Source organism: Salvelinus namaycush, chromosome 35 (assembly GCF_016432855.1).
Source record: "Salvelinus namaycush isolate Seneca chromosome 35, SaNama_1.0, whole genome shotgun sequence".
NCBI classification, from domain to species: Eukaryota; Metazoa; Chordata; class Actinopteri; order Salmoniformes; family Salmonidae; genus Salvelinus; species Salvelinus namaycush.
Window position 1 is genome coordinate 30,810,115 of NC_052341.1, and position 22,394 is coordinate 30,832,508.

The following is a 22,394-nucleotide window of genomic DNA, read 5'->3' on the forward strand; positions in this document are numbered from 1 at the left end:
GTGGAGATCATTTGTTCGATTTCTCATTGTGTTCAAAGTCCACCGTAACATTTATGTTGGTTTCATATCAAATGTCTGTTTTTTGTAAATATGTCATATTGTTGCTACTGTTATTGTTACTACTACTACAACTACTACTACTACTATTACTACTAATATTACTATTACTACTACTACTTGCAATTAAAACAGTTCTATTTAAAAATGGCTGGCTTCACTCGTTTGGGTTGACAAATTTGTTAGCATTTCCAGTGCCGTTGAGGATTGAGTGTTTTGACTTGGTTTTCCTTCTTCCTCCTATTTGACTGAACATCTGTTTGTAGGTCTATTCTGAGGGTTAGTAGGTTTCTGTAGGTGAACTGTTCAAAAACAGGTTGCCTGTTTCTACACGATGTCTACTAGTTCACAGAGAACTAGTACACCAGGTGCAGAGGAGGGTACAACTATGTGTCGCCGGTTATAGTTTCACAGTGACTCAACACACAGATCTGTATAGCTGTGAAGTCATTGCAAATTCCCTTCCTTTGCAGTTGTGTTGTTTTTAAAGTAAGTAGGGGAGACCAGGGTTGGTTCCCAGCAAAAGCATACTGTACATACACTGAGTATACAAAATATTAAGGACACCTGCTCTTTCCATGGCATAGACTGACCAGTGGAATCCAGATGACAGCTATGATCCCTTATTGATGTCACTTGTTAAACCCACTTCAGTGTAAATTAAGGATGAGGAGACAGGTTAAAGAAATATTTTTGGACAATTGAGACACGGAATGTGTGTGTGTGCCATTGTCACGTTTGTATAAAGGGATCAGGAGTGTCACGCCCTGACCATAGAGAGCTTTTATTCTCTATGTTGGTTAGGTCGGGGTGTGATTTAGGGTGGGTCATCTAGGCGTTTATATGTCGATGTTGGCCTGATATGGTTCCTAATCAGAGGCAGCTGTTTATCGTTGTCTCTGTTTGGGGATCAGATTTAGGCAGCCATTTCCCATTTGTGATTTGTGGGATCTTGTGTTTGTGTAGCTGCCTGTGAGTAGTCCAGAACGTCACGTTTTGTTCTGGTTTGTTTGTTTTGTTTGGTGAGTTGCTATTTATTAAAATATGTGGAACTCTACGCACGCTGCGCCTTGGTCCATTCCTTATGACGAACGTGACACTGAGACAGGCGCAGGAATGCGTAATAGGGTTTTTTATTTACACAAATTACAGTGTGCCATGTAAAGGCATGGGGATGAAGACCAAACAAACACGTATACAAAACACAGGGTTGAGACCCAAACAAAAGAGCGAGGAGTACCTCGAATAAATACACAAGCGCACAATGATACCACACGGGACGAGACCCGTAATCATCTGCGCAATACAAGCGGCACGAAAGCCAAAACAACACAGCACAGGTACTCACACGACCAACGGACAATTGAACAATAATCGACACCCCAATGGAAACCAAAGTGCACGTTTAAACAATTATAATCAGTGGGAATAGGGTCCAGGTGTGCGTAATGACACAGTTCCAGAGGGATCTGTGTAAGCCATTCACAGGGTGAATGGGCAAGACAAAATATTAAGTGCCTTTGAACAGGGTATGGTAGTAGGTTTTATTTACCCTTTATTTAACTAGGCAAGTCAGTTAAGAAGAAATTCTTATTTACAATGACGGCCTAAATCTGGACGACGCTGGGCCAATTGTGCGCCGCCTTATGGGACTCCCAATCACAGCCGGATGTGATGCAGCCTGGATTTGAACCAGGGACTGCAGGGACTGCACTGCCCCTGGTTCAAATCCAGGCTGCATCACATCCGGCTGTGATTGGGAGTCCCATAAGGCGGCGGCACTTGCACTGAGATGCAGTGCCTTAGACCGCTGCGCCACTCGGGAGCCACTGCCAGGTGCAACAGTTTAAGTGGGTCAAGAACTGCAGCGCTGCTGGGTTTTTCACGCTCAACAGTTTCCTGTGTCTATCAAGAACGGTCCACCACCCAAAGGTCATCCAGCCAACTTGACACAACTGTGGGTAGCATTGGAGTCAACATTGCCCAGCATCCCTGTCGAACGCTTTCGACATCTTGTAGAGTCTATGGGCAAAAAAGGGGGATGGGGGGGTGCGACTCAATATTAGGATGGTGTTCCTACTGTTGGTATGCTCAGTGTAAGTCATCTATGTATCATGGGCTAGGCTCTGACAATGGGAATTCCAAACCACCAGTTTGTATGACTCATTTAAAAATGTATAGAAAGACCAAAGTCTTGGGGTAAAATGGGGACCCTTTTTATCCTCATATCTAATTCCAACATGTAGTTATTAGCCAGTCAACTTGTCAGAATGTTTGCTAGGAGCTTATTCCTTTTGTAACAGGAAATAAAGCAATATGGCATACAGTCTTAAAAATAGCTTTTCATTGATCAAACGATAGTCCTGAGAAAATGTTGTGTTTTATGCCTTGAGAACAACATATTTGTGTGTGTGTGTGTATGCACATGCATGTGTGTGGGTATGTGACAGAAAGAAATATGTTTGTGAGAGAGAAGCAACAAAGGGAGCTCTTTATAGCACAAGTACAAAGGAGCTTGGGATTTACTGTATGCTGGCAGGGGCAATGTACCCTGAACAATATGGCTAAAATGAGTTAGATTGCGACAACCAATCCCCATTTTTTTTCATGATGGAGTTGATAGTAACAACCCCAGATTCCATGTGACAACAATCCCCAAACCTAGCAAAAATGCTAACTATAATGCTAGTTACCACATTGCTCACATCTGTAGCCATGAAATGCTTTGAAAGGCTGGCCATGGCTCACATTAACACCATCATCCCAGACACCCTGGACCCACTCCAATTCGCACACCGCCCCAACAGATCCACAGATGCCCTTTCCCACCTGGACAAAAGGAACACCTACATGAAAATGTTGTTCATTGACTACAGCTCATCATTCAACACCATAGTGCCCTCCAAGATCACCAGGACCTCTATACCAAGTGTTGTCAGAGGAAGGCCATAAGAATTGTCAGAGACTCCAGCCACCCAAGTCATTGACTGTTCTCTGTGATTCTGCACGGCAAGCAGTACTGGAGTGCCAAGACAGGGACTGAGCACTTAATCAAATAGCTACCTGGGCTGTTGCATTGACCCATTTTTTCTTGCACTGACTCTATGCACACTCACTGGACTCTAACCACACACTCACACATACTACTACACAGACACCCCAACACACACACACACACACACACACACACACACACACACACACACACACACACACACACACACACACACACACACACACACACACACACACACACACACACACACACAGTTGAAAAATATATGGCAAATAGAAATCCAAAATGGATGATGTTGAGCGATATATGGGAAGGGTTGAATGGAGCTGAAGGGTGGGACTAATAACAAGAGACCCAATGTAAAACATACGAGGTCTGTAAAATATATATAGGTTCAGAAATGTTGTGAAATATCACAGTTACAAAAAGAAATCAAACTGGATGGACATCAGAAATAGAGGAAGGACTAAAAACAAACAAAATATAACTATTTTAAAATAGATTGTGTCTGTAAAATGTGTGTAAGATGTATAAACTAAGTGTTTATTAGTTTACTCCAATTGGGGGATCGGTGGTAGGGTTTGCGGGGAATAATAAAGGTATATTCTTAAAAAAGTATGTATATCTATATAGGTATGTGTATGTATATATGTGCATATGTATGCATACGTGTATGTATATGGATATATATATTTAACAAAAAATATATGGGGGATTGGAAATGATGCAGACAATTACATTGATGGAAGCAACAATCTTTCCACAATATTAAGCTGATCCACCCCTTAAATAAAATACATGCTCACACACACAAAACATACACAAACAAAACATACACACACATGCATATTGACGACGCACACACACACTCACACATAGACACACTTTCACACTCTTAACACCCGCTGCTGCTACTCTGTTTGTTATCCGTTTATCTATCCTGATTTCCTAGTCACTTTTACCCCTACCTACCTGTACATTACATATTACCTCAATCACCTCAACTACTTCGTACCCCAGCACATTGACTCGGTACTGGTAGTCCTTGTATATGACCTCATTATTGTTATTTTATTGTGTTACCATTTCCTATTTATTTTTGATAATTGTCTTACTATTTAACTCTGCATTGTTGGGAAAGGGCTTGCAAGACCACACCTGTTGTATTCGGCCCAAGTGATGAATATAATTTGATACTTCCATAGTTCAAGAAAATAGCAACACATATAAAAACACATACAGTACATTCCCGTCACCTAAATGTTTTGTCATGCCGATATTAATTGACCAGGTGGATGAGTTCTTTCCAAAAATTCACACATTTTAAGTTTAGAATTATTACACAGTGCCCTCTGGATTGGTAGTAATAAGCACCGGGACAACCAACCCCATGATACAATCAACCCTGGTCTCCCCTAAGTAGCCTTGCATGAGCGAGCCGGAACAGCTCATAGGAGCAGGAGCCTATCTCCTGTGTCTGTAGCGTGAGGCAGCTTGATGTACAAGTATATCCCCTGGAAAGTATGTGGCTAGTCTATAGCAGAGCCTTACCCCCCAATCATATCTCCTTAATGCTACCTGCCTTTCAGAGACACATCAGGTCCCATTTTCACAGTCTTTGGTATGAATCTGCCTGGGATCAAACTCTCAACCTTCCGATCTCAGGGCGGACACTCTAACCACAAGGCCACTGAGTTGATGCTGTTATTACAGCTTAATCTACAAACTACTTGCATGCATGTGAAAACATAAACATTGATTTGAAGTGAATCTGCTGTGTGTAAGTCGAGCAATATTTATGAGCAGTAGCTTATGAAACAGATATGCATGCATACCGTATGTAACCTCTCTGTCAAAGGGTTATTAATAACAGACAATTGTTATTCTGCAAAACACCTGTGCAAATGAACAGAATATGGTTATGCTCATCAGATGAGTGCGTGCTCATTCAAACAGCATGGTAAGATGGTCATGGAAGTCTATTGCAATATAAGAACCTCTCCGGTATATTGCTCTCCAAGTCTGCATTCTCCATGAACTTGACATGAAACTGACATTGTACCAATTGTACCATGTGTAAATGACACACCACTGAAAATGACTTACGGTCTCATTCAACATTTGGGGAAGGTAGGCAAATTCATATTTCTTAGTAATAGTATATACATAGATATGACAAAACTCCACATTTTAGTCACAATTCACACCTATCAAGCCTGACTCATCATAACTGGAGAAGAGCTTACCTTCAGTGCAAGGGGGAAGTCCCAGACAATGCATTGTGGTTGCATCCAAATCAGCCCCTAACTCAAATACATGTAGCCCAAGGTCACTGCAAGAGGGGCACATTTCAAGCTGAGATCCTTAGATGTCTTTCTTCTCTCTGTAGGTAAGTCATACGATATTGTGTTTTATTACATTGGGCATTGTTATTACATTCCATTACGAGATGTATTTTTAGTTACAAGTGAGCTGGTTAATGAGTAAGCAGTTAATGGTTTATAACTTTTTCAAAGATGGATGGATGTTGTCTTTGATTATTCATAGACCACCTGGGAATGGTATTGAGGGAAAACATAAATAATGTTTACTTATCGGATATCCAGACTTAAAGATCAACATCATGCCTTGAATACAGTACATGACTTAAGCAATGAGCCATTGCTTATGCTATAGAGTGTTACACCAACAAAGACACCATTGATCCCATCATGTGTGGTAAAAGGAATGAATAATCAGTAAAGGCGTTAAATGGTATTGTTGGAGAATGATTTAGGCAAATTCACAGATAAGAACAAATGTATAAGTCAATTTTATGAAGTTGAAGACCAAGGCGAGGCGTAGCTTTATTAGTCGAGCGTGTCATTTCTCCAGCTCAGTGATTTTGTGCCCAGTAGAGCACAGCGCAGTATGCCTCTGTCAAGAAACGTGCATTTAAATCTTTGAAGTTGTGTATAGAGGCTTGTCCTCTCTTCTGATACCTTCTAGAGTTTCTTGGACAGAATAATATACTGTACATGAGTAAATCATTATTTTTTGTGTCCAGTTTGTTTGAGCCTGCTTGTCTGCCTGTAGACGAACCTACACCATCTAAAAGTAAAGAAGAAAAATAGAACACAAAATCTAAGGAAGTCCATCATAAAGTAATGTAAAATCTGGAAGCCTATCACCCCCAAAATCAACTTGATTAGTGTCAGGTTTGAAACAATCCCAACCAAATGATACAAAGCTGATTACGCAAGGATTCCATGAACTGACAGTGATTTCCCTCTGCCTGTCATTCAGTGAGTCAGAGTGTGAGTTGACACCCGAGCTGAGCCATGGGGTTAGGCTGTCCTGAGGGTCACTTCTGGGATGGCCTGGTCAGGAAGTGTATGACCTGTCAGATGGTCTGCCAGCAGCCTCACCACCACCTCAGATGCATCGAGTTCTGTGGTAAGTTCACACACACAAGCGCTCACCGAAGGAAATAACACATACACTTAAGAAGTCAATGAGAGGCCATTGCACCACACGATTGTCCATATGACTCAGTCCTCAAAGTTATACACAGAGATACATACATGTTATATTTCATTCTATGGTGTTATATCAGTAGGAAAAGGCTCATACAAATATCAATGAATCTCAAGATCCTTTTTGTGGGGTTAAGTAACAAGTATAGTCTAGTGCAATTGTGATTGACACATAGTAGCCATTTTGTGTCAAAACACAGGCATGTTATAATACGTATACCATCCCTGTGCCATTGTGTGTATGTTTATGCAAGTGTCTCTAGGGTGTAAGGCAGTCCCAGGGCAGTACTACGACAGGCTGTTGAAGAAGTGTCTGACTTGTGCTGTGGTGTGTGGCAACCATCCCTCAGAGTGTTCCCACCAATGTCAGAGTGAGTGTGAACAGTATTATTTTTGTATCACATATGTTCTCTCTCTCTCTCTCTCTCTCTCTCTCTCTCTCTCTCTCTTTCTCTGTAAAACACTCACACACACACACACAGGCAGGTACACACATACACACACACAGCTCTCACAAACAGTCATAAGAGTTGTACACTACTAAATAATTAATTGAGCCAACAGCCATCTCCAAAATAGTTTCTGGCTGATGATCCAATATTTAGACATTTTTTATTTTGAAAATTGGTCCAGAAATCCATGACCCAGAAGTACTTTCTTAGTGTTGCTGATGACACGCTGATCATGTGATGAGTTCGCAAATCAAATGCCCCACCTGTGGTGCCACCGGACAGTGAAAAACAACAAAGTTAACCTTTATTTATTGTAATTTAAATTAGTTTGTAGTAGTTAAGTGTTGAGTTAGATTAATTAGTTAGTTAGTTAGATTAAAATAACCTTAATCGTTAATTTAAGTTATTTCAACGACTTCACAGCAATTTCTCGCTAACCGAAATGTAACTAGCTAGCAGGCTCAGCTAAATACAAATCCCTCTAGATACAGTGTGCAAAGCTGTCATCAAGGCAAAGGCTGGCTATTTGAAGAATCTCAAATATAAAATATATTTTTATTTGTTTAACACTTCTTTGGTTACTACATGATTCCGTATGTATTATTTCATCGTTTTGATGTCTTCACTATTATTCTACAATGTGGAAAATAGTAAAAAATTAAGAAAAACCTTTGAATGAGTAGGTGTCCTAAAACTTTCGACCGGTAGTGTACATACCCCATCAGACACGCCACTATGGGTTTCTTCACGGAACACAAACCAAAACAGATTGAATGAGTCGCTCAGTTATGTGTAGAGTCACGTCATCATGGAATGATCTCCCACTAGAGGTTTCTCAAGCAAAAAGCAAGTTTAGCTTTAAAAAACAGACAAAAAAAGAACCTGCACCTCTCCTCTTTCTAAAGATCTAATTTAACTCTACTGTATATATGAATATGTACTGTATATATGAATAGTGCAAATAGCATTTTGTGTTGTCTTCCCAATATACAGTGCCTTCAGAAAGTATTCACGCCCTTTGACTTTTTCCACATTTTGTTGTGTTACAGCCTGAATTTAAAATTGATGCAATTGAGATGTTTTTGTCACTGGCCTACACACAATCCACACATTGTCAAAGTGTAATTATATATATATTTTTTTTACTAATTAATAAAAAATGAAAAGCTTAAATGTTATGAGTCAATAAGTATTCAACCCCTTTGTTATGGCAAGACTAAATAAGTTCAGGAGTAAAAATTTGCTTAACAAGTCACACAATCAGTTGCATGGACTCATTCTGTGTGCAATAATAGTGTTTACCTTGACTTTTGAATGACTACCTCATCTTTGTACCCCACACATACAATTATCTGTAAGGTCCTTCAGTTGAGCAGTGTTCAAACACAGATTCAACCACAAAGACCGGGGACGTTTTCCAATGCCTTGCAAACAAATGCACCTATTGGTAGATGGGGGGAGGGGGCATACATTGAATATCCCTTTGAGCATGGTGACGTTATTAATGACACTTTGAATGCTGTATCAATACACCCAGTCACTACAAAGATACAGGCCTCTCTCCTAACTCAGTTGCCGGAGAGGAAGGAAACCACACAGTGATTTCACCATAAGGCCAATGTTGACTTTAAAACAGTTACAGAGTTTAACGGCTGTGATAATAGAACACTTTGAATGCTGTATCAATACACCCAGTCACTCCAAAGATACAATGTTTATCAACATTGTAGTTACTCCACAAAACTAACCTAATTGAAGGGTGAAACGAAGGAAGCCTGTACAGAATTTAAAAAAAATCCAAAACATGCATCATGTTTGAAACAAGGCACAAAAGTAATATTGCAAAACATTTGGCAAAGCAATTCACCTTTTGTCCTGAATACAAAGTGTTATGTTTGAAGTAAATCCAACACATTACTGAGTACCACTCTCCATATTTTCAATCTTAGTGATGGCTACATCATGTTATGGGTATGCTTGTAATCATTAAGGACGGGAGTTTTTCAGGGTAAAAATAAACAGAATGGAGCTAAGCACAGGCAAAATCCTTGAGTAAAACCTGGTTTAGTCTGCTTTCCACCAGACACTGGGAGATGAATCTTTCAGCAGGACAATAACCTAAAACACAAGGCCAAATCTACAGTACACTGGAGTTCCTTACCAAGAAGACAGTGAATGTTTCTGAGTGGCCGAGTTACAGTGTTGACTTAAATCTACTTGAAAACCTATAATCAAGATAAGACAAAACTAGAGCCTGCAGGACTTACTTAGTGGAGTGTGGTGTCAAAAAAGTAGAGCATCTCTTTATTACGGACAGACGTCTCCCCATCTTTACAACCATTGAATATATATGTATTGACCATGACGGTTTACAATCAATCAAATTTATGCCCTTTTTACATCAGCCGACGTCACAAAGTGCTATACAGAAACCCAGCCTAAAACCCCAAACAGCAAGAAATGCAGATGTAGAATCACAGTGGCTAAGAAAAACTCCCTAGAAAGGTAGGAACCTAGGAAGAAACCTAGAGAGGAACCAGGCTCTGAGGGGTGGCCAGTCCTCTTCTGGCTGTGCCGGGTGGAGATTATAACAGAACATGGCCAAGATGTTCAAACGTTCATAGATGACCAGCAGGGTCAAATAATAATAATCACAGTGATTGTAGAGGGTGCAACAGGTCAGGAGTAAATGTCAGTTGGATTTTCATAGCCGAGCATTCAGAGTTAGAGACAGCAGGTACGGTAGAGAGAGAGTCAAAAACAGTAGATCCGGGACAAGGTAGCAGGTCCGGTGAACAGGTCAGGGTTCCATAGCCACAAGCAGAACAGTTGAAACTGGAGCAGCAGCACGACCAGGTGGACTGGGGACAGCAAGGAGTCACCAGGCCAGGTAGTCTTGAGGCATGGTCCCAGGGCTCAGGTCCTCCGGGAGGGGAGGGAGAGGGGGAGAATTAGAGGGAGCATACTTAAATTCACACAGAACACCGGATAAGACAGGAGAAATACTCCAGATATAACAGACTGACCCTAGCCCCCCGACACATAAACTATTGCAGCATAAATACTGGAGGCTGAGACAGGAGGGGTCGGGAGACACTGTTTCCCCGTCCGACGATACCCCTGGACAGGGCCAACCCGGCAGGATATAACACCACCCACTTTGCCAAAGCACAACCTCCACACCACTAGAGGGATATCTTCAACCACCAACTTACTACCCTGGGACAAGGCTGAGTATAGCCCACGAAGATCTCCCCCTCGGGCACCAACCCGGACAGGAAGATCACGTCAGTGACTCAACCCCCTCCTAGGGATGGCATGGAAGCCAGTGACTCAGCCCCTGTAATAGAGTTAGAGGCAGAGAATACCACACTGTAAAAAATATTGTGCCCCTTTAACTTAAACTTTTTTGGTAACTATTTGCATCAGCTTTTTAAGTAAATCCAACAAGGGATCTTTAAAGTGTAATATACATTGCTTTTAGTGTATAACAAATATATTAAGTGCAAACAACTAACTGGATCTCAAAAATGAATTTCATTCAACTTCATTTTATCAGGTTCAGAACAGTTTTTTGTTGTTGTTGACCTGTTTAAGTCCTTCAAATCCCAGAACTAATGTTACAAGTTTGATATACATGTACATTTGATACATTTGATATACATGAAATCAGCTACAGAACTAATATTGTAAGTTTAATTTGCTGAATCTACTCAGTATCGTAATTGATATTCTATGTTTTATCTACAAATGTTTTTTGCTCAGTTACTTATGGTACTCAGGTTAGTAAAATGTATTTAAATTGGGTTCCTACTACTCAAATATATACTCACAACTATACTTAAAAAGCTGATGCAAATAGTTACCTCAATATACTTGGGATAATTTACTAAAATGATTATTTCTATACAAGTGAATATGCAAAAAGAAACAACAGTGTGCAACTTCAGACACCTTTGTTTTGAATAAATGTTATCATTTTATAATTTCTTAAAACTTCAATCTCAAATTGCCCCTTAAAGTTTCTCGAAAATCTACCAAGTTTCAATAATTCATATTTGTCCCGGGAAATACCTCAAAAATCAGAAGTGCGAATTTAAAGCTTTTAAAACCAAGATATCTTTACTCGGGTTTCTTCCAAAATAAGATTGTTGCTGTGCCACTTTGTAAATATTTTACAGCAAGTGAAACTGATATTAAAGAAACTATAGAGTAACTTTGATCAACAATGGCATTGTTGTGAATTGCTAAACAGGCCGGTTTTGAGGTTTATCATGTTCCACAATTAATTCAACGCACATCAGCTGTAGGCTACCTCAACACAGAGCAGTCCCCGAGTTGGCCATAGCGTGTGTCAAATCATACAAAATTTGTAACGGCAGTCAAACAAAAGAAAAATGACCAAAGTTGCTAAGCTTGCTAGATAACCTCCAACGAATGACATAATATGTCCTATTTGGTCAAATCGAATTGATGATTATACAGGTAGCAGATCAGCTTGAATAATGGGGAGATGAAGAGAGGAACATGCTTAAATATCAAGGTATAACGGGGACCAACTCTGTTTAAAAAAAATCCATATCTACTCTCAAACAATTGAATGATCCCATATTCTCTACCAACGCTCTCATATGGACAGCAATACGAGACAGTGCAGAGAAGCAGGGGAAATGTTCTAACAATGTTATAGCAATATTTTGACATGCATAGGCGAGACGTGCTTTGATAATGCCACCTATGGATTACAGAATAAAGTTAGGAATTTCCATGTGAGACAAGAGTCTGAATTCTGGGTTTCAGTGGGATTGGGACGATAGGAAAATATCATGGAATCTATTTAAGTCTATATAAGGCTTCTACGTTGGTCATTCTAATGATAAATAATACACTTGATGTAGGCTACATGATTTCATGAGCTACAACTTCCAGTTTTCCAGACAGAGATCAACTAACCGACTACTGTGTACAGACAGAGATTCAGTGAAAACAAATCACCTTGATTGATTATCAGACAAATCACAGGCTTTTGGTCGGGAGTATGACAGGCTACTACGCAAGTGAAGAGCAAATCCACTTGTATAAAATGCTAGCAAAATGTTCTGATCAGCTAATATATGAGAAAACTAGAATGAAGATGATCATTAGCACTCACCTCAATTTAGCTAACATTTTCCCCAGCCTAATTGTTTCTAAATATCCAAACGGAGATTCAGCGAAAACAAAGATCTGACATTGATTCATTTATCTAGACGAGTCCCCTACACTCCTTTCAAAAATGCGCGATAGCGCTGTCCCAATCAAAACAAGTAGGGGTGCTGAGGGTGCTGTCCCAATCAAAACAAGTAGGGGTGCTGAGGGTGCTGTCCCAATCAAAACAAGTAGGGGTGCTGTAGCATCCCATGAAAAATCTGAATACAAAAAAATATATATTTTTTTAAATATATATATTTTTTCACAAAGTATTAAGCTGGAGCTTTAATAGTCCTGTATTAGCGGAATGATATAGACGTCGGCAGCGCCAGCGTTTCAACCTACTTGTAGAGAAATGTCAATGCCATCCTCCTCTCTTTCATGTTGACTAAACGGTCTGTGACTCTGTCATACAATACACACTTTTATTTTTTGTTGTCCTAGGCTAACTCTCTAGCCTAACTTCCTTTCATGGGCAACGTTAGTTAGTTAACATTAGCCTTGTACATCTACTGTAGCTACATATTGAACTTCCATCCACTCAAGCCAGGGGCACAATGTATGCATTTATAATCACTGGCCAGTATGGATAATTAAGTAAAACCATGAGTCCAAATCCCTATCTCCATCCATGGCTAATTTAGGAAAGGGACAATTTTTGCTAGCTGGCCACCGAGGGACAACAACACAACAAGATGCAACATTTCAAGTTGTTTCTGTCAATGACATATTGCTCTCGATGTGATTGGAGTGAAGGCAAATCCAAATATTTTTTTGGGTGCGCCAGGACCATTCACAGTTGAGCTCACTCGGTGTAGTTTAATGCCAGTCGGCTGTGATTTTATTTTTAAAAATTCAAGGGAGGCCAAATGCTCGCTGGCTTCCCTTACATTCAATGCTACGGGTGGCAACAATGTCAAACTCTTTTTAACCACACAGCATCAGATAGATGGCCTACACATACAGAGACAAAGGAACGCTGTTTCACTTGCTCGGATGATTTCTCCGGTCGGATACATCCAGCCTCTTGCGAATTGAAGGAAAATAATGAATCATAGAGACAACATCAAAATAATTGTATATGTTTTTTTCTGAATACACGCCACTGAGTGTCAATTATGCCTGTGCTTTGAATTTATGGCAACTTTTTGTGAAATAAATACACTAGGCTAAAGGCTTCCACGTAACAACCTGTTAGGATAATGTGATATTTCATTTTTTGCTTATCTGTTGCTGTGTATTTTGTCGAATTGCGACATTGGTAGAAAATATTGAAATTTCCTGGGTCTTGTCATAACCTTTTTTGGGGGAAATGTGAAGAGTGGTCCCAGGACAGTCCCAGGTTCTCGGTTACCCATGTTAATCCCTAGAGGGGACTAAGCACGCTCCTCTGAGGGGCCCCCGTGTTGAGGGTCAGCGTGGGGGATGTTTTCTTGCCTGCCCTCACCACCTGGGGAAGTCAGGAAGTCCAGGATTCAGTTGTAGAAGGTGTTCAGTCCCAGGGGCCTTAGCTTGGGATGAGCTTTGAGGGCATTATGGTGTTGAACGCTGAGCTGTAGTCAATGAACAGCATTCTCACGTAGGTGTTCCTTTTGTACAAGTGGGAAAGGGGGGTGTGGAGTGCAATAGAGATTGCGTCATCTGTGGATCTGTTGGAGATGCATGCAAATTGGAGTGGGTCCAGAGTGTCTGGGATGATGGTGTTGCTTTGAGCCATGACCAGCTAGCCTTTCAAAGCATTTCATGGCTACAGGTGTGAGTGCTACGGGGCGATAGTCAGTTTACCTTGGCGTTCTTGGACACAGAGACTATGGTGGTCTGCTTGAAACATGTAGGTATTACAGACTCGGTCAGGGAGAGGTTGAAAATGTAAGTGAAAACACTTACCAACTTGTTAGCGCATAGAAGGCATTTAGCTCATCTGGTAGGCTTGTGTCACTGGGCAGTACATGGCTGGGTTTCCCTTTGTAATCCGTGTAGAGCCGGTGTAGTAGAATTTGATCTGTCCTGTATTGACGCTTTGACTGTTTGATGGTTCATCTGATTATTTACAAGAGTCCGGGTTTGTGTCCCGCTCCATGAAAGCGGGAGCTCTAGCCTTTAACTCAGTGTGGATGTTGCCTGTAATCCATGGCTTTGGGTTGGGATATGTATGCACTGTCACTTTGGGGACAACGTCATCGATGCACTTTTTCATGAAGCTGGTGACTGATGTGGTAAACTCCTCAATGGCATCTGATGAATCCCGGGAACATATTCCAGTCTGTGCTAGCGAAACAGTCCTGTAGCTTAGTTTTCGATTGAGCTTGTCACTGGTACTTCCTGTTTGAGTTTTTGCTTGTAAGCAGGAATCAGGAGGATAGAGTTATGGTCAGATTTGCAGAATTGAGGGCGAGGGACAGCTTTGTATGCAGCTCTGCTTCTGGAGTAAAGGTAATCTAGAGTATTTGTTCCCTTTAGCTGCAGAGGTGAATTGCTAGTGGAAATGAGGTCAAAACGGATTTCAGTTTTCCTGCATTGAAATCAGTGATTGTACATTCGCCAATAGAACAGAGGGTAGAGGCGGTTTATTTACTCACTGACGTAGTTTCATCAGGGTGCCCCCACGTCGGACTGTATATCGCCGTCTGTTGGGGATTAGGGCCTGGTCCCATGTAAGCATTATGTCCTGCCGGAGTCAGGGAAGTAGGGTTCTTCATCCAAATCGAGGTTAGTGATCACTGTTCTGATGTCCAGAAGCTCTTTTCGGGTCATAAGAAACAATGGTGCAAACATTATGTACAAAAATATTTAAGATCAGGGCAACAACAAAAAAAAAAAACACAAAATAGCATAATTGGTGAGGAGCCCGTAAAACTGCTGCCATACATCCCAGCGCCATTCAGCTGAAATGTATTGTCTACGTCCCAAACGGCGCCCTGTCAAAAGGCACTGGCCAAAGGTAGTGCACTATTTAGGGAATAGGGTGCCATTTCATGTCTTCTCTAATCCAGTCACATTTAAATAGGATAACCTCGGGATTAAATGCATTTGGTTTTGATCTTTTGAACTGAGAACCTCCTAGAAGTAGAGCTTTGACATTTGGAAATGGTGCATCATTATGTTTTAGACTCGCTTTGCATTACATGGATGTTATTGCAAGGTAAATAAGGATTTAAATTAAGTCATTTAAGTCATTTAATTCACCTTAAGCCCAACAGCCTGACTTGAACGCAACCTTAAGGCCTGTGGACGGGACAGTCTTCCAGAACCCTACCACCAAGGGGGGGTCCCTACTCAGTGGTCTGCCTAACTCAGTCATCCTGGTGTACTCTCTGCTGGGCTTGTGTCTGGCTCTGCTGCTGTTGACCGTGTCTTTGGCCCTGCTTGTGCTGCTGAGGAGGGCCAGCGCCAGAGGTCCCCGACCAGGGGCCACACAGAGCAGTCCCACCCAGGGCCGTGGAAGCCAGGAGGCCCAAGAGCCTAACCAGCACAGCAAGTCCTCCAAAGGTCAGTTTGGGCACAAATCTAGTCTAAAACATAGCTCAGGGCATGTCTTCATAAAGCCACTCAGAGTAGGAGTGTTGATCGGGGATCAGGTCCCCCCGTCCATTTATTCCTATTCATTAAGATCTAAAAGGCAAAAATGATCCTAGAACACAATCGAATAACTCAGCATGGCTTCTTTTAGCTTGTTTATCTCTCTCTGTGTGTGTATGCATTCGTATCATCTTTAGACAACCTGATGGATCCATCCCTGCCCAAGCTGAACAGTGTGACAGCGGGCCGTTCATCCAGCCCCATAGAGACCTGTGTGTGTGTCCACTGCTTCCCTGACCTCAGAGTGCCTGGCAGAGGAGAGAAGCAGCAGAGACCCCCTCTGACTCTCTACCAGCAGGCTGTCCCCCAGGACGTTCACACTTGTGGATCATCAGAGAAAATCATCTGCTCCCCCTCTCAGCCTAGCTTCTGACAGGAGCAGAACTGAAACCGACTGGACACTACGGCAATCATAGAGATCCTATTGAATTACTAGAGGGGCTATGTCATAAACCCTCAAAGTTCCATAATGGGGTGAAAATGGCAGCAATCTTGGTCAGGGAGAAATCCAAAACCAGTGTAATTGGAATGAATGGCAGAGGCATAGGTGACACATTTCCTGCTTTTACCTATGCAGGAAAATAAAAGTAAGGCAGGTGATGTATTAAAAATTGTGTAATGTAATTATAGTCAACCTAAAATAGTATTGTAATTATAAAAACTTTTGATACTGGTTTTATACCAATTTTCTGTACAAATACATGTAAACAGAATATGTCTGACTTCGTTTTCTAGGAAAACGGTGTGCTATTCTATGATACAATATCAGTACTTGTTGCATTTAGGTCTCGAAGTCATATCATCAACTGATTTGCGCCAGTGTATGGCTGTGTATTGACTGCCTTGTTTGAACGGAATGTTTGCTTGTTGGCAGTTAATTAGAAACATTTATGGTGTCATTCCTCAAAAACTGGTTGGCCAGCTAGCTAGCAAACACCCATACTGTCATGCCCTGATCTGTTTCACCTGTCCTTGTGATTGTTTCCACCCCCTCCAGGTGTCGCTTATTTTCCCCAGTGTATTTATCCCTGTGTTTCCTGTCTCTCTGTGCCAGTTCGCCTTGTATGTTTCCAAGTCAACCAGCGGTTTCCCCGTTCTCCTGCTTTTTGCATTCCCCTTTTTCTAGTCCTCCCGGTTTTGACCCTTGCCTGTTTCTACTCTTTGTACCCGCCTGTCTGACCACGAGCCTGTCTGCCACTCTGTACCTCCTGGACTTTGACCTTTTTGCCTGTCCCTTTGGATTAATTAACATTGTTAGACTCCAACCATCTGCCTCCTGTGTCTGCATTTGGGTCTCACCTTGTGCCTTGATACACACAGAGCAGATCGATTCTTCACATTCATTGTTTTACACAATATCTTATCACAGCACTGGCAAACCAAGGTTGACCAACTCCCTGACCATCATGAGGTTCATGGCCATTCTAGTATTATAATTCCTAATTATCGCAATGAACAACCCTAGACAGATTTGACACCGCCCACTCCAGGGTAGTTTCCCCTAGGTACAGATCTAGGATCAGCTTACCCTCCACAATCCTAACCTGAACCATTACGAGGGGAGGGGGGGTGGGGAGGACTCTAAACTGTCCCAAGATCAGCCACATCTATGGGTAACTTCACCTGGCCTACACCACGCAGACCAGAAACAACCCTCACTGTGACGTGAGAAGTCTGGAGAGCAGAAATTAATAGGTGGTGAAGGAAAAAGGATACACAAGAAACGGTATTGCGGGAGTGACACATAACAGAGAACATGATTTATGCCTGTATGTACTCACCCCAAATGACACCCGCTGCATCTCTCAGGAGACATTCACATGTGGGTGACACTCCCTGTGCCATGATTCAGCAAAGACCTCCAGTAAATCTTGTACAAGTTAATAAAACCCTGAAGCACACGAGAGTATAGATATAGATGTTTATTGTGTGTGTCTCACCATCAGTGTCCAGTTCTTGCAGCAGATAAAGTGTGGGGGATGTATTTTGACTAGCATAATAACCCTTGACCTTTTCCAGCAACATGGATAAAGGAACTCAGTTTCTACCTTGGTTTCCTTTTTTAAACATACATACATACTTTAACATACATAATTATCATGTGAAAAAGAAGTACTGATTCAGTACACAAACATGCGCACAACACATGTGCACACACACACACACACACACAATTAGAGAAACATGTGGCCAAAGTTTAACACTGTTGGATCGAGCCGCGGCAGGACACACACCGTGTCAGAATAATGCTCGTCTTTTTCTTATTCACAACAACGCATCACCTGAAACATCTTCACAACCATGTCAGCAACAAAATAATTATCCCATCACAAGAAACAGACAAACCAACCAACAAATGTGAAAAAGGGCTCCACAACAGCAGTCTCATGAGAAGAAGCATACATTTTTCAAAAATACACGATTGACTGCACAACATAACAAGCACAGGGGTTCGAGGGAGGGGGGGAAACATTGGACACCGTGAACAAGGACTCAAATGACTTATAAAAATATACTTCTATATTTTCCCTGCCCTCAAAGAAAAAAAAAAAAAGGACAAAAAAGAGGGGGGGGGCTTTTCACAGAACAACAACCTCCCTTTCTCTACCTCCATCTTTTTTGCAGTAAAAAAAAGAAGAAAAAAATGTGCGCTAGATTCATCATACAGTATTTTCAAAACTAAAAAGTTCAACCAACGATTATAGTCATCTCTTCTGGTGTTTGCAATGTTCTTAAATATAATTTGTCAGCTTGTTTTGCATTCAGAGCAATAACAATGCATATAATGAACTTAGACAACCAAATGTCTTCCCTCAGAAATGTTTGGTCACTTGGGAGATGGGTGTGTGTGTGTGTGTGTGTGTGTGTGTGTGTGTGTGTGTGTGTGTGTGTGTGTGTGTGTGTGTGTGTGTGTGTGTGTGTGTGTGTGGGGGGGGAGTGGAATTATGGATTTCAGAAAAATAATACAACGTGAAGTTGACTGTTTTTTATGAGATGTGGCCACTGTCGGACTGTTCCTTCATCTGCCCGAAACGATAGGAGAGGAGAGCGAGAGAGTGAAGCACCTCATCTTCCAACAAAGGCTTCTCGTTTCTCTCTCCATTCTGCAATCTTCCCCCTCCTCTTCCTCCTTTCCGTCCTATCAAGTAGATCCTACGTAGTAGCTTCCATGCAGATTGGTTTTGGAGTGTCCTTTAGTTAGAAAGGATGCGGGATTTGTTTTCCTTTGCCTCCATTCCCACGGCTTCAATCTTCACTGATGTAGAGTTTCAGGTGGGCTTGTGTCACGTTGCCATTTTGTTGTGGCGCAACTCTTGGCGGCTGTTGACATCAGTGCTGAAGGAAGCTGACTATTCATACTCCAGAAACTGTTTATGGTAGAACAAAAGGTACCTGACAACAGAAAAAAGAATCACTGATAAGATTTCACACTCAAAGATATTTTTCTCATTATCATGAGGAATTACTTATGAAAAACACGAGGGAGAGGCTACTGCATAATGATAAAATCGAAAGAATAGGGGAGATGGAGTTCTGGATGAAATAATATACACCGAATGTACAAAACATTAAACACACCTTCCTAAGAGCAGGGGTTCATAATGTGGCTTTGAAGTTCGTTAAAAATGTAAAATAATGTAGCTTTGAAGTCTACTGATTGACCATAAAATATAAACTGGACTACAAGCAAGTTCAATGGAGAATCTCCAAGTGCTTTTTAGTCCTGGACTAGGCTTAAATCGACGTCTGGGAAACCTCCCCCAAAAGACAGAGGAGGTAGAAGTTGCCCCTAACCCCTGACACCAGATCTGCTATATGTTTAACCCCGTAAAGGTAAGGATTGTATGAGCTTTTAACCCATAAGAGTCTAAGCCCTCTCTAAGCCGGGGGGTTCTACATTTGAGTCATTTAGCAGATGTTGTGATCCAGAGCGGAGCAATTAGGGTTAAGTGCCTTGCTCATGGGCACAGACAAGACTTTTCAACTAGTCGGCTCAGGGATTCAAACCAGCAACCTTTCGGTTACTGATCCAACGCTCTTAACCGCTAGGCTACCTGCAGCACAGTTCTACTAAGCTATATGGAATTGTTTTAAGAAGGTCATACCGAGGATCATTTAGCTATTTGATTTTGAATGTTAGGACCCCTTGAAGTACACCCCCAAAAAATATAATTTGATGAAAAAAATTATTAGCCCATAGAAAACGCATTGACTAACAGATTCACTACATGGACCAACAGATCGTCCCCCTAAAACAATCAAAAGGAAGTTTGTTCTGAAGTGGCTGACATATGAGAGATAAGAAAGATCAGGACACATTTGTATTATTTTTTATGTATCTAACCCCTTATTTTTTGGCACTAAACAGTGCCCATATATACTTGCATTCATGTTTTCTCCTGGTACCAGGGAACCTTCAGACGAGTCTTGTGAGGCCTGTGGGCATCCTAGAGCAATACAACATTACGTGTTCATGAGTGTCTCGCCTTTCTACAGAGGGGTCATATTAGTGTGTAGCCAGAACTGTTTGGACGCTACAGACAGAAGTTGGCAGATCAGCTGTACCGACTTCAGACCAGTCCCATGACGCGTGTGGGGTTCAAAGAGCAAAGCAGAGAACACCACCGTGTTCGTTAGACTCATCTTTCCATAGAGGGGTCAAAATACTTTGCAACCCATTCGGACGCTACAGACGATTTTGTGAGAAGACCCAATTTTCACCACGTCTCGTGGTCTGACAAACACCGCTCTAGCGCTGCCACCGCAGACGCGGAAGTGCGACATTGCCGGATACGGTGGATTGAGACGCATTCAATGCGACAAAACAAAAAAAATAAGACATATCTGTAGCGTAACCTGACAGATTTCTGTGGGGATTTTTTTATTATTACGCTCATTGAATTCTCCGCAGGGGGTTAGCACAGTAAAAGGTCGAGGTTGCAGCGGTCTGAGCTCACCCTTCACTGTCCAACACGTCCTTGTTGCTGGCCTTGGTGATGATGGCGTCGTCACACTTGAACCACTGGTCCATGTGCTGTCGGATGAACGTGGTGTAGTGACCGCTCTCCAGAGTACCTTGGTGGTTGACCACCGCAAACAGAGAATACCTAGAGGGAGGGATGAGAGGGGAAGGCATGGAGAGAGAGTGGAGGGAGGGAAAGAGAGAAGGGGAAGAGAGAGAGAGCGAGGGAGGCAGAAAATGGGTGAGAATTGGTTCAAATCAAAGCAAAAGAGAACAGAGAAAATTCACTGTCATTATATATTGTTCTTTACATGCAACATACACTGAGTACACCAAACATTAGGAACACTTCCTCAAATGTAGTTGCAACCCTTCATTTCGCCCTCAAAACAGCCTCAATTCGTCAAGGCAAGGACTCCACAAGGACGCTGGCCCATGTTGACTCCAATGCTTCCCACTGTTGTGTCAAGTTGGCTGGATGTCATTTGAGTGGTGGACCATTCTTGATACACACGGGAAACTGTTGAACGTGAAAAGAACTGCAACGCTGCTGGGTTTTGACGGAAACCAGTACGCCTGGCACCTACTAACATAGCCCGTTTTAAAGGGCACTTAAAAATGTTGTCTTGCCCATTCACCCACTTAATGGCACACATACACAATCCATGTCTCAATTGTCTCAAGACTGATTGAAGTGGATTTAACAAGTGCCATCAATAAGGGATCATAGCTTTAACCTGGAATCACCTGGTTAGTCTATGTCATGGAAAGAGCATGTTTTCGTAACGTTTTGTATACTCAGTGTAGTACCAGTGTTAGAGGGACAGTCCACTTACTTATTGTCATTGAAAACGTCTACTGACTGCTGGTACTGTCCGTTCATCCTGTTCTCTTTACTGAAAGACACACGATCAGACAATATGTCAGCAACGATGAACAAAGACCATCACACTAAGCCATCCTCTAGCGTAATACCACACGTATACATTACAATCATTCCTCAGAGCAGGCCTCCTGAGTGGCGCAGCGGTCTGAGGCACTGCATCTCAGTGCTAGAGGAGTCCCCACAGACCCTGGTTTGATCCCGGGCCGTATCACAACCGGCCGTGATCGGGGGACCCATAAGGCGACGCACAATTGGCCCAGCGTCGGCCAGGTTAGTGGAGGGTTTGGTCATTGTAAATAAGAATTTGCTTTTAACTGACTTGCCTAGTTAAATAAAGGTTAAATGAAGGTTAAATAAAAAATAACACCTTAACACCTCACGCTGTCTGGCACTGTTTCTAATGAGGCCCCTGACTGACTGCTTCGTCTGACACTAATCCTAGATCACAATTCCCACCTCCGCACCAATACGGCGCATCCCTTTCATACGTACACTCGTTCGTTCAACTCATGCAGTTCCAGTCATCCCTCTCTTTCTCTCTGGAGGAGAGAGATCTGAGTCCATTTGAGTCCCCTTCAGCAGCAGGTGCTGTGTTGACATGCTGCACATCAGGGGATACGCATGGGGAGTCACGGGTGTATGTGTGTGTGTGTGAGCGCACACCTGTGTTTGGCTAATTAAGTTAAAAACACCAATTACACACACACACGGCAAATGAACGTGGCTGGTCGGACAG

General features: G+C 42.0%; 2 protein-coding genes across 3 annotated transcripts in view; one reads left to right on the plus strand and one right to left on the minus strand.

Annotated features, from left to right (window-relative positions):
• The first annotated feature begins 3,926 nt into the window (after positions 1-3,926).
• LOC120029855 (tumor necrosis factor receptor superfamily member 13B-like) lies at positions 3,927-16,822 on the plus strand. The gene is made up of 4 exons (XM_038975161.1): positions 3,927-6,508; positions 6,843-6,959; positions 15,423-15,719; positions 15,947-16,822. Exons 1-4 carry the CDS (start codon positions 6,394-6,396, stop codon positions 16,180-16,182), a joined length of 765 nt encoding a protein of 254 aa, XP_038831089.1. The 5' UTR covers positions 3,927-6,393; the 3' UTR covers positions 16,183-16,822.
• Positions 16,823-17,716: 894 nt separating this feature from the next.
• LOC120029979 (ubiquitin carboxyl-terminal hydrolase 22-like) overlaps positions 17,717-22,394 on the minus strand; it is a 45,340-nt gene continuing 40,662 nt past the window's right edge. For both annotated transcript variants that reach the window (XM_038975293.1, XM_038975292.1), the window contains exons 11-13: positions 21,609-21,668; positions 20,768-20,917; positions 17,717-19,202 (exon numbers count right to left, since the gene is read on the minus strand). In XM_038975293.1, coding sequence (XP_038831221.1) covers positions 19,160-19,202; positions 20,768-20,917; positions 21,609-21,668 — 253 coding nt within the window. In that variant the 3' untranslated portion in view covers positions 17,717-19,159. The remainder of the gene's footprint in view (positions 19,203-20,767; positions 20,918-21,608; positions 21,669-22,394) is intronic.